Consider the following 10694-nt stretch of genomic DNA (forward strand, 5'->3'; position numbering starts at 1 on the left):
ATGCGGAAAATTCTCATATTAACATCCACATTTGTGTAGGAGGTAGATGTCCTGTTATTACATATCAAAATGTAAAGTGCAAACTTGTCTTTGTACCTGTGTACGTTCATTTAAAAAAAAATAAAAATCTTCTTCTTCTTTGGGTTTTAGCGGCGGCTTGCATCCCTTGTGATGCATCACCGCCCTCTTCTGGAGTTATTTAACTCCCAATATTGTTATACCTCTCCTATTAATCCGGTCTTCTTTATGAAATTGATCAAATATTTCCTGCCTTGTGCACTTTCTCCACATCCCTCTTTTCAATCCCTGCATCATGTCCTTTCTGTCTGTTGCGTATTTCCTGCAGTTAAGTATCACCTGTTCTACTGTTTGTTGAATCTGACAGTTTTCACAGGGGCCAGTTGGATGTTTTTCTATAATATGAAGGGTGATATGTAGATTACTGTGTCCTATTCTTAATCTTGTTAGTATGATCTCTCCTCCCCGTTTTTTTACACTGCCTATTCTATTTTGTATTGAATGTAAATGTCTTCCCTTTACTTCCTGAACCCAGTGCTGTTGCCATTCTTTCATGATATTCTACCCCACAATGCCCTTGCCCACTGATTTTGATAATTTAACATTGATTTATACAGCTCCTTTTTTGACTGTGTCTTTTGCCAGTTTATCTACTCTTTCATTTCCTGGGATGCTTGAATGTGCTGGGACCCACATGAATGTGACGCATTTCCCTTGCCTTGCCACTGGATATTAAGAAACTGTTACAATTTACTTCTTCAGTCCACTGCAGCGCCATCAACACAGCAAACATCTCCAGTGAATACATTCAGATAGTATGATGTTCTTCTATTTATTTCGACTTTGTGGCTTGGCACAGCAATAACAGATCCGGTTGCATTTGTTTGTGGGTCCTTTGACCCCTCTGTACAAGTTTGAACCCTATCTTTGTACATGTACTCTGTGAATCAGAGTAGAAGGTCATTTTTTATAATTTAACATTTAACCATTTTTTTTGACAATTTAAATGATGTTGAAGAAAGTTTTCTTTTACAGCAGGTTCAGATAACTTTGATGTAAAATGCAACCATGTTGATGTGACCGTGTTAATGAGTTCCATAGGTAGTGCCCATTGACATCTGTGTAATGAAAAAAGAGATAAACAGATTAAATCAGGAGTAATAATTGACTTAAAGAAAGCAATGTATTATTCAATGCTAACTGCATCCAGCAGTGAGGAATGTATGTGTGTTCATGTGAAACCGAAGGATTTTTACTCACTGATTCAGTGTCAGCATTGTCACTCAGATATGTGATTTTATGCCGGCTGTATAGATCTCGTTTCCTCGTGCATGTCAACATGAACCAGTCACAAACTATGGGAACCTGAGGTCAAATAATTAAAACAAATTCTTTGCATCATCCCCTTTCTTAGAAAAGTGTGTTTTTTCTCAATGTTGCAAGACTCAACATGTCTACTCACCAAACTGAGGAATGACAATCCTGCACCCAAATTCACTACAGTTGGTACAATACTGAATTTTCCAGCCTGCAAGATAAAGAACCACCCCCACGGTATTATCAATGCAAAGAGAACACACACATTTTGAATAAGGGCATTGCATTACAACATTTATTAGGGCTCACTGTTCCAAATACGATAACATCAAACCGGATCCCATATGCTTTGATCAAGGTCCTGGTCTCTTCTCCATTGGGGGTTTTGAAATATTTGGTGAACCTAAAAGCAAAGTTAAATTATTTTAGTTTTGTCAGATCCATTAATCTATTTATAAGCCTGTTTAAAAAAAAAGTGTCACCTGAAGTTGTATCCAGGGGCCACATTTCTGACAGGGTGTTTGTCGTCCAGCCTGCGGAAGCTGTACATGGGGTAACACTTTCCTGCCCACCAATCCAGGTCACAGCTCCAGTCAATGGTGATACCAATGATACCACCCTTTAAAAACATTTAAAAAATAGAAAGTTAAATTCATTCGTTTACTGTGTATAAGTGTAGACAAACAGAGGGTGTCATTACTTGAGAAAGAGCTGACAACTGAAAGTCAGGGGAAATGATAGACAAGCACTTGTGGAGGAGTAAATTATACAAATATACAAAATGATCATGTTAAATTCTGGGCGTACCTTCACAGCAATGTCTTGAAACTCCTCACCAGCCCCTGAAACAATGTGTTTGAGGCGGAATATGGGGCAGTCAGGGTCTGTTGCATGATTGAATTCACACATCTTCAGGTACGAGGAGTTGATATGTGGCATTATGTTTCTTCTGGTGGAGCAAGGAAGATATACAGTACGTTTGACATAATGGCGCATGAAAAATAAAGTGTTACATTTGCATATACTGCCTCTTAACTTCAGATACAGTATACTGACCTGTGAAATTTGAACTTCGGGTATGTTATGCTATTTTTGATCAACACAGTGAAGTTCTCAGCTGCAGCCAGAAGGGCATGTCTGTAGGAAACAGCATGTCAAGGAAGCCATATCTACATTATACCATGTTAACTTCTAAATAATATAGAATTTCATATTTTCTCACTCAGGCAGTTTCGTGTCTATTTCAAGAGGACACCATGAGAGCACTTCACAGGTCTGGGCAGTTGAGGAATAGTTTACACACAGTCCTGTTTGTATACCTGGGTGGAAAAGAAATGCAAATCACTGTCTGGTATGGTATATCATAAATGAACCAAACTCCTATTCGCATTTAAATCTGTATATCAAAGGCCTACCACTGCCCCGAGGATCATTGTGTCCCTCGATACAGTCACAATCATCAACACAAGTCGTGGATGGACTTGGAAGCTGTAGGAGAAAATGGCCAGTATATTAATTAGTATCCAAAACTAACTTAACCCTTCTGGTATGAGGCCACATACATACATGTATGTAACATTTTGCCGTTTCAGCCAGTTGGTGTTCATACATACAAAATCTGAATCGCAGACTTGGGCCAGCACATAAAAACTGGTACAATAGCTTAATAGCTCAAAAGCGCTGAGTTGATTTATTGATTTGTAAACCAAAAAAAGAGTAGAAAATCATCAACAAAGTTAATAATTTAGAAATGGATATTTTTAATGGACGATATTTGGACTTGTCTTAGCTGGTAAACGCAGGTGTGATTCAATTCCATTAACCGTGGCTTTTTCCTGCTAAGTCCATCAGTGGTCCAACACCAAAGCACTGGACAAATCTCGAGCCAGTGATGTTGCTGAAAGGAAAATCCGGGGATCACAACAACAAAGTTCATTCTGAGGGCAAAGTTCTGTTCCACGTTATATGACAATTCATCAATATCTCAATTCAAACCACAAAGACAAACATCATGATGGCGCTAGAAGAAAAGGTCAGGGGATCACAAAAGCCGTTAAGATTCATCCTTTGGATGAACAATGAATGTCTGTGCAAACATATTTTTCCTCCTGCTAGCATGGCTAACGAAACGTCAGTTGGTCTTGTTCCCTCTCTCCAAATGTTAGGTCACATTACATCATTCTCATTAGCATCTTTTTGGTTTTGTTCTTCTGCTTTGACAAAACAGGCAATTCAAGTGACCTTGAGCTCTGTAAAGTTGTAATGAACAAAATTATTTGAATTTAACAGATGGAGGATACATCTGAATTTAGCTTAAACTCCACTGACAAGATGTCAACAAAACACATCCATCAGGTCAGGTAACATCATGATCATGCCTCACCTCAGGACAACGTGACTGAGTTTGCTTTGGGGTGATGACCATGTTCGTCAACACAAAGAAGGATTGTGCACCCTGTAAGATATAAGGAGCAGCACAAAGGTCAAAGGCTCAAGGTCAAAGAGTAGTAAACACAATGTAGATCAGTTTAGCCTCATCATGTCATGTAGCCCATACTACTGATGATTTGTCAGAACAGAGGGGGGTTATTAAGATTGGGAGTGTTTACATACCTGAGGAGGGATTACATAGTCAGCCACATCCCATAACCGAGGGTCCATGTCAGATGTGTTGGTGAAGGCAAAACCTTTCACTTTGGTGGTGACGCTACTGATGACAGAGTCTGTCTCCTGGTAGGCTTTCTGCACCACACACACATATCTGCAAGGTTTACAGCAAAGTTAACAACCACAAGTCACCAATCAGCCTAATAACATCGATATTTGGTGACTTGTTTAGCATTAGAGACACATTTTACTCAAATCCTACTGAGTATGTCACCCCATTGTTTTTTCCCCACACGATACTTACCCCACCACATACAACACCACCAGGAGCTGGGTGAACCTGAACATAAATCCCACCCGGATGCTTGGAATAACCAGAGTTTTTGGGGTTTCATAATCAAACATGTAATGCAGACAGTCCTGGCAGCAGTCTGTAGTCCCGCTCATTGCTGCAACGTTAACCAGTGAGGGACTACTCAATAATGATAAGTGCACATAGGTGCACTTATTCAAATCATCGTATTCAAATCATATTGACAGCATGATCTCATTCTAATGTGGTGGACTCTGGACATTAGTTATGATTATAGAGGCTCTACACAGATTATGTTAGACAATTAAATTTGGTACATTTTCTTGTTTACTTCTGACTGTAATAGTGTCAGTCTGGACAGCGCTGATCACACTCACACACTTACAAAAAGGAATGAATTCAATAGCCATTTTCTATTTTGCAGCACTAATCCACACCTTTATAAAAACCTAAATATTATCTTCCTGGTGGTTTTAGGCCTCTATGATCACTCCTTTTAGTTGTTTAGTGTCTTTTTGATTGTGATTATCTCTTTGTAGTCACCTTTCCTCTTTTCAAAGTTGTTTAGTGACTCAATGGTCGTTTTTTCTCTCTTTATAGTATAGTGAATGCGCTGTTTTAATTGTTTTGTATAACTGTGTTGTCATTCGTTTTTGGTCTTTTTGTGTCTGGTAGACCGATCCGTTCATCCATTCGTACTAGCGGTCTGATCGATAAGGTACTTGTACTCGAGTATTGTAGCGTAGCCATTAACACCTGGTCTTAGACTACAAATTAACATTTCTATTTCAGCGCATTTGTTTTACATTAAAAACTTCCATAAACACACAGCGAATTCCACTTTTCATATCATATGTTTAGGCAATAGATGCCATCTACGCAGCATCAATTTGAATAATGTAGTTTGTCCATGACAACATACATGACACGATACACACGAGGATGCACTAACCACATGTTGTTGATACCACCTATCGCTGTGCATACATAACTCTTTCTATATCCGATACTTGAGAAGAAGATACTGACACACAGTGCTGTGTACCCGTACCACACACAACTACAACGACATACACTGCATGATACACGTGAGATACAAAGGACACGACAGGGTGGAGCATGATGAAATGCAAAAGGTGCACTGCTGTGTGCTCCGCTTTACTTATCTGACTGGTCTGAAGATAGTCAGAGAATACACAGCTGCAAGAACAATGAAACCTTTGTTACAATAACTCACCACACATTTACATACCACTTTCTGATACTCGCAGTGGAACTTGGACTTATAAAGACACTTGTAAAACCAAGCCTGCACATGGAAGAAGTTATTAGCTAGAACATTTGTGCTGGCTATTCCTCCACTTTGTAAAAAACAATAAACAACAGAGAACACGTGTAAAATTTCAATTCTGTCAAGTTTTACCACAACAAACCTGTTTTGAACTTTTCCTGCACAAATTTAACATCAGCACGGCAACACTAATATTTTGCATGCACTTTATCTTCAAAATATTAAATCCAGATGTTATGTTGGAGGGGAAGTGTGTAACAACAAAAAGAGCATGAAAGCAACATTGGTTCAGTCAGTTTTAATTTCATAACACACATTGACTTTGATGAACACAGGACAGATACAATGTCACTTTGGTCAAATAGTAAGTCTTTAGAAAAGCACAATTTCAGCTCACAGACACTTTGGCATCCCACTTGTTACTGGTGTACAGTAGCTTGCCTTCAATAAAATAGTTTTATGCCCACTTTCTTTTAAGTTTCCTTTACTTATGAACTCCATGTTGTCATATTCATACAGGTAAGACAAAACGCCTACAGAAGACTGTATACACAATATACAAATGGATATTTGTCTGCAATGTTTTTCTTTCGTTAGAAACAAAGACATTTTAATTCATCGATAAAACTAATGATGCACAGTCATTATGTTCTGTGTTTCAGTGCTGAATTTTCAAGTATGATATGAAGGCATCTACAATGTATTCTATAAAAAAATATTCCACAGTAAATTAAGCTACAGTTAAATGTAGACGAGGAAACTTAAGCTTTTGTTTTCCAGTTGAAGCCATCAGAAGGAGGTTGACCCTTAAGGAAACTGGCAATCATGTTCACTCATCTATTCGTTTTTTATCAATGCAATTTTTGCTTTTGCTTTGAAAAAAAGTGCCTGTTTCTTGAATGTTTAAATTTATGATGACACATTTGAGTAATGTGGAAAAACAAAATGCACATCCAGTAAAAAATGTTTTTGAAAGGTGCTGGATCAACGAAATATCACAGAAAGTTTGAAAATTGGAGAAGACCTGCAAACCTAAAAACTCCCATTAAAGGATTTTGTGTGTCATAGTCACACTTAGAGCAGGAAGAGTCTAGTGCTCGAAACATACCTACAGCAAAAATAATCATTTAACTTGAGCTTTTAAGTGTGCAGATCTTCTCCTCTTTTCAAACTACTTTGAGAAATGTCCCTTCTGAGGGAAAATCTACAGATGCCACCCAACAAATCTCCTAAAACAAAGATTTCATATTCGGCCAAAATCAAAGTCTAGCCCTCCATCGTGCAGGGTGCCTTCGTTTGCATTGTCAAAGCTATTCTTCCCGTGGATCTGTTTAAGGTGCTTACGAAGAACCGGCTTATGAGCAAATACCATGTCACAGTAGTTGCAGCGGTGGGGCTTGTCCCCACTGTGCAGGTTAAGGTGATCCAGCAAAGAACACTTTTGGGTGAAGGTCTTGCCGCAAATTTTACACTGGAAGGGCTTGATACCGGCGTGGACACGCATGTGTCTGTGCAGATTGCCTTTTTGTGTGAATGTCTTTCCGCACAGGAGGCACATGAAGAGCTTGTGCATCTTGAGATGGTTGGCGTAGTTCTCCAGCTGGCGGAAGACCCGGGCACACTTTGGGCACTGGTGGTACCACTGCAGAGGCTTGTCATAGTTCCGCTGATGTGCGCTGTGTTTCTCAGCAGGCGGGGATGGAGGAGGGGGGCTGAGCGGGTATCCGGCAATGCCAGGTGGAACTGGCATTTCACTACTGCGACTGTCTACGGTGGAGTTGATGAGTGAATGCTGGGGCTCAGGCGAGTTGAGGGCAGCAGGCGGGCTGGTGGAAAAGTGACCACTGTTGGAGTTTTCTGCTACGTCAGACACAGACTCCACCTTTACTATAGTGATGTCGTTCACCATACTCTGCCTAGGGCGTCTGCTTAGAATCTGGAGAAGGGACTTAGGCTGTATAATCACATCATCTTCTCCATCATCATCGTCGTCGTCGTCATCATCATCATCGTCGCCATTGTTGTCATCCTCAACCTGCTTTACCTCCTCCATCTGCTGATTAACAGTCCGCACCTGGGAGCGATCTTGCTCTCTCTGGGCCTGGGTGGATGAACCTTCCTCCCTCTTCTCCCTCCTCATACTCACATCCACCTCCAGCTGGTGTGCAGCCTGTGGTTTGATGAACTTACTGAGGGCCTGGGTGCACTGCTCCACAATGTGACCCATTTGAAGGAAGCTGGCCACCGTCAGGTAATGCACCAGTTCCAGCTCGGGAAACTCCAGCTGGCCTGTGTAGCAGGATAGCAGCAGCTGCTGTCCCACCTCCGCCTCCTGGATCATGGAAATCTGGACCTCCCTGGAGTCCTGCTGAAGGATGAACTGGTCCCTCAAAAAAGATGAGCCAGCTGCAAACACCACCTTGTGACCAGGGACCTCCAGCTGGTTGATGCGCACAGTGACATCACAGAAGCGTCGCTGGTGTCGTAGGAGGTTCATCTTTTGCAGCATCGAGTCCCCAAACGTGGCGAATCGGAACTGCAGGATCACCTGGTTCTGGGCCATAGTGAACTCGAGGCCTGCAGCAGCAGTGCACCTGTTAGGACCAAGCACAGAGACTGTAAGATCTCGACTTGTAACATTCAAATATTGTTTTTCACATCATTAGCAGGCAGTCTAACCTGCATTTAAACACTTAACACACTTTGCTATAAACACAAAACTGCAGTCTCTCCTCCAAACTGTTTCATGGGCATGGAAGCTCATCATCATGTTCTACAAGAATATCAAGTCAAGTGAGGTCAACTTTATTGTCAATTCCTGCAGTATTGTTCCAGACATACAGAGGAATTGAAAAAACGTTTGTCTCAGACCCACGGTGCAATAGTACAAACAAAAACAAAAAAACTGAAAATAAGAGTAAGGCAAAACCACACAGGATAGAAAAGCTAAAGAAATTGAAAATGTGCAATAGAAAGGAAATACTGTACAGTATGTGTAATATACAGGAAACTCAGAGTCCAGAGTTCTTGGGGGTAGAGGGGAGGGTAGGATGTTGAGCTTCCTGACAGCCTGGTGAATTAAACTGTTTGCCAGTCTGGTGGAACAGGCTCGGAGACTCCCGTACCTCCCAGATGGCAGGAGGCTGAAGAAGGTGTGTGACGGGTGGATAAGGTCACCCACAATGCTGGTTGCTTTGCGGGTGAAGCCGGTTTCATAGGTTTCCAGGAGTGAGGGGAGTGGGACACCAATGATCCGTCCAGCTGCCTTAACTATGCGCTGCAGGGTCTTTCGGTTGGAGGAGGTGCAGCTCCCGTACCACACAGTGATGCAGCTGGTCAGGATGCTCTTGATGGTGCCCCGGTACTGCTCTCTTCAGTTTGCAGAGGAAGTAGAGGCGCCGGTGGGACTTTTTGGCCAGTGATGCAGTGTTCATTGTCCAGGAGAGGTCCTCACTGATGTGTACCCCCAGGAATTTGGTGCTGCTCACTCTCTCCACAGCAGCACCATTGATGGTCAGTGGGGGTTTAGGGGTGTGGCCTCTCCGGAAGTCAATAACAACCTCTTTGGTCTTGACGATGTTCAAGAAGAGGTTGTTATCCCTGCACCACGTGGCCAGTTGGCTGACCTCCTACCTGTAGTGGGTCTCATCATTGTTTGAGATGAGACCCACCACGGTTGTGTTGTCCGCAAACGTTACTATATGGTTGCTGCTGAATGATGGAGCGCAGTCATGGGTTCAGCAGCGTGATGAATATGATGACTGTGAGACACAGCCGGTATCATAATTGAAGATGGAGAGCTGAGGTTATAACCACCACAACATGAGCCGACCACAGTCATGAACTCATTGACCCAACCTGCATCAAACCAAGCGTGTGTGCTGCTCTCGAGCTTGGGGAGAAGCCGATGACAAACAACCAGACTCAATGAAAAAAAAAAACGGTCAATTTAGAAAAATACAAATACATGTCTGTGTTGGCGTAGACACATTTACTAATGTTATCTGCCTAGCGTAACTGTCGGGCAGCAATAGATTTAAAAAAAAAATATATATATACATATTATATATGGTGTTGCTGAGGTTTGCAGGTAAACAAGACCAGTGTTTCCCCAACTATTGAATTGGGGGGTCGCCCCGCCCCACCAACGGGAGCCCCCGCCCCCCTGAAAAGTCAGATAATTTTTTTTTTTTTTTCTTTTTCTATTTTACATATAATGCCAAGCAGAAGTCATTTAAGGTCCCTTTCCTTATACAACTTATTCCTCATTCCTGTATAAGAGATTGTGGATGAAACTTAACATGATTTGTGAAACCTCGGGGAAACACCGAAGACATTAGTGAAAAATTGACCAATCCTAATCGGAGACTGTCACTTGGTTTCCGCTGTCCGCGCGCACAGTATCGATACTAGCTTAGCACCGCCGCTAACGACAATACGAATTGTGTTCCCCCTTCCGAGGGAAAACGCGAGAGCCTGCTCGCTCCCGTGGGTGGGAACGGTGCGACGAATTGACCTCGAACAAAGCAACCTTCCTCGCTTTCGGTTCAGCTGGAGCCACATGTCAAGAGTTCATCATAAAAACGCCCCCGTGCTCCGGCCTGCTCCTCCGCTGGTCGAGCGGACATCTCGTCGCTGTGTGGTGACGGTTGATACGGCGGATAACTAACTAACTGGCTGTGCCGCGGTTTTTTTTTTAGTTTAAAAAAAAAAACAAAAACTCTGGTCGACGTTGTCATGAGTGTCGCGCGCCCCGCCCCCCCCCCCCCCGTGTTTGATATCGAGAAGGTTTGATGTCGTTATCTTTGTACACTGACCTGTGTCCGTCGGAGGAGAAGAAGCAGCCGCTCCGGATGTGAAACTCATTTAAAGGGCCAGTACACACGTTCTTACTCTGCCTTATTTGAACATTTCCACTATTTCCATAGTAATGTCTCCCTTTGGTCTTTGTTAATGCCATAGACCAGACTGGTTTCACTGCCTGGCATGACTTATAACTGTAGGCTCCCATAATGGAAAATATGACAGAGACAGACAGCACTGCTGCCATAGCTGCAAGGGACACATCATCCGCATCCACTAGTTTGATAAAAGGCAAGGGTTAAACAAGGTTTATAATAATTAGTTACATAATGTAAAAAAAAAACA

General features: G+C 42.1%; 2 protein-coding genes across 5 annotated transcripts; both read right to left on the minus strand.

Moving 5' to 3' along the window:
* Positions 1 to 831: 831 nt before the first annotated feature.
* On the minus strand, positions 832 to 4427 carry p2rx4b (purinergic receptor P2X, ligand-gated ion channel, 4b). The gene is made up of 12 exons (XM_035640749.2): positions 4247 to 4427; positions 3949 to 4096; positions 3719 to 3790; positions 2751 to 2823; positions 2558 to 2654; positions 2392 to 2472; positions 2143 to 2284; positions 1818 to 1954; positions 1645 to 1738; positions 1481 to 1546; positions 1279 to 1383; positions 832 to 1136 (listed from the first exon to the last, which is right to left on the minus strand). The coding sequence occupies exons 1-12, from the start codon at positions 4387 to 4389 to the stop codon at positions 1104 to 1106; spliced, it is 1191 nt and encodes a 396-aa protein (XP_035496642.1). The 5' UTR covers positions 4390 to 4427; the 3' UTR covers positions 832 to 1103.
* A 1402-nt stretch (positions 4428 to 5829) lies between these two features.
* On the minus strand, positions 5830 to 10470 carry zbtb26 (zinc finger and BTB domain containing 26). Of its 4 annotated transcripts, XR_004794523.2 has the most exons (3): positions 10364 to 10470; positions 6730 to 8140; positions 5830 to 6567 (listed from the first exon to the last, which is right to left on the minus strand). XR_004794523.2 is itself a non-coding variant. In XM_035639750.2 (2 exons), exon 2 carries the CDS (start codon positions 8107 to 8109, stop codon positions 6790 to 6792), a length of 1320 nt encoding a protein of 439 aa, XP_035495643.1. In that variant the 5' UTR covers positions 8110 to 8140; positions 10364 to 10470; the 3' UTR covers positions 5830 to 6789. The 4 variants fall into 4 exon arrangements, 3 of the variants coding, with proteins under 3 accessions (XP_035495643.1, XP_035495645.1, XP_035495644.1); XM_035639750.2 differs by having other exon boundaries at positions 5830 to 8140; XM_035639752.2 differs by lacking the exon at positions 10364 to 10470 and adding an exon at positions 10082 to 10301 and having other exon boundaries at positions 5830 to 8140.
* Positions 10471 to 10694: the final 224 nt, after the last annotated feature.

Source organism: Scophthalmus maximus, chromosome 3, assembly GCF_022379125.1.
Source record: "Scophthalmus maximus strain ysfricsl-2021 chromosome 3, ASM2237912v1, whole genome shotgun sequence".
Classification (NCBI taxonomy): domain Eukaryota; kingdom Metazoa; phylum Chordata; class Actinopteri; order Pleuronectiformes; family Scophthalmidae; genus Scophthalmus; species Scophthalmus maximus.

Bases quoted from the DNA above. Each gene is read 5' to 3' on its own strand.
- p2rx4b (XM_035640749.2), bottom strand. From the start codon at position 4,389: ATGAGCGGGACTACAGACTGCTGCCAGGACTGTCTGCATTACATGTTT. The intron at 2,285-2,391 runs GTCAGTATACTG...TTGCTCCACCAG, and splicing joins CCGAAGTTCAAATTTCACAG to AAGAAACATAATGCCACATA. The intron at 1,384-1,480 runs GTGAGTAGACAT...ATTTGACCTCAG, and splicing joins GATTGTCATTCCTCAGTTTG to GTTCCCATAGTTTGTGACTG.
- zbtb26 (XM_035639750.2), bottom strand. From the start codon at position 8,109: ATGGCCCAGAACCAGGTGATCCTGCAGTTCCGATTCGCCACGTTTGGG.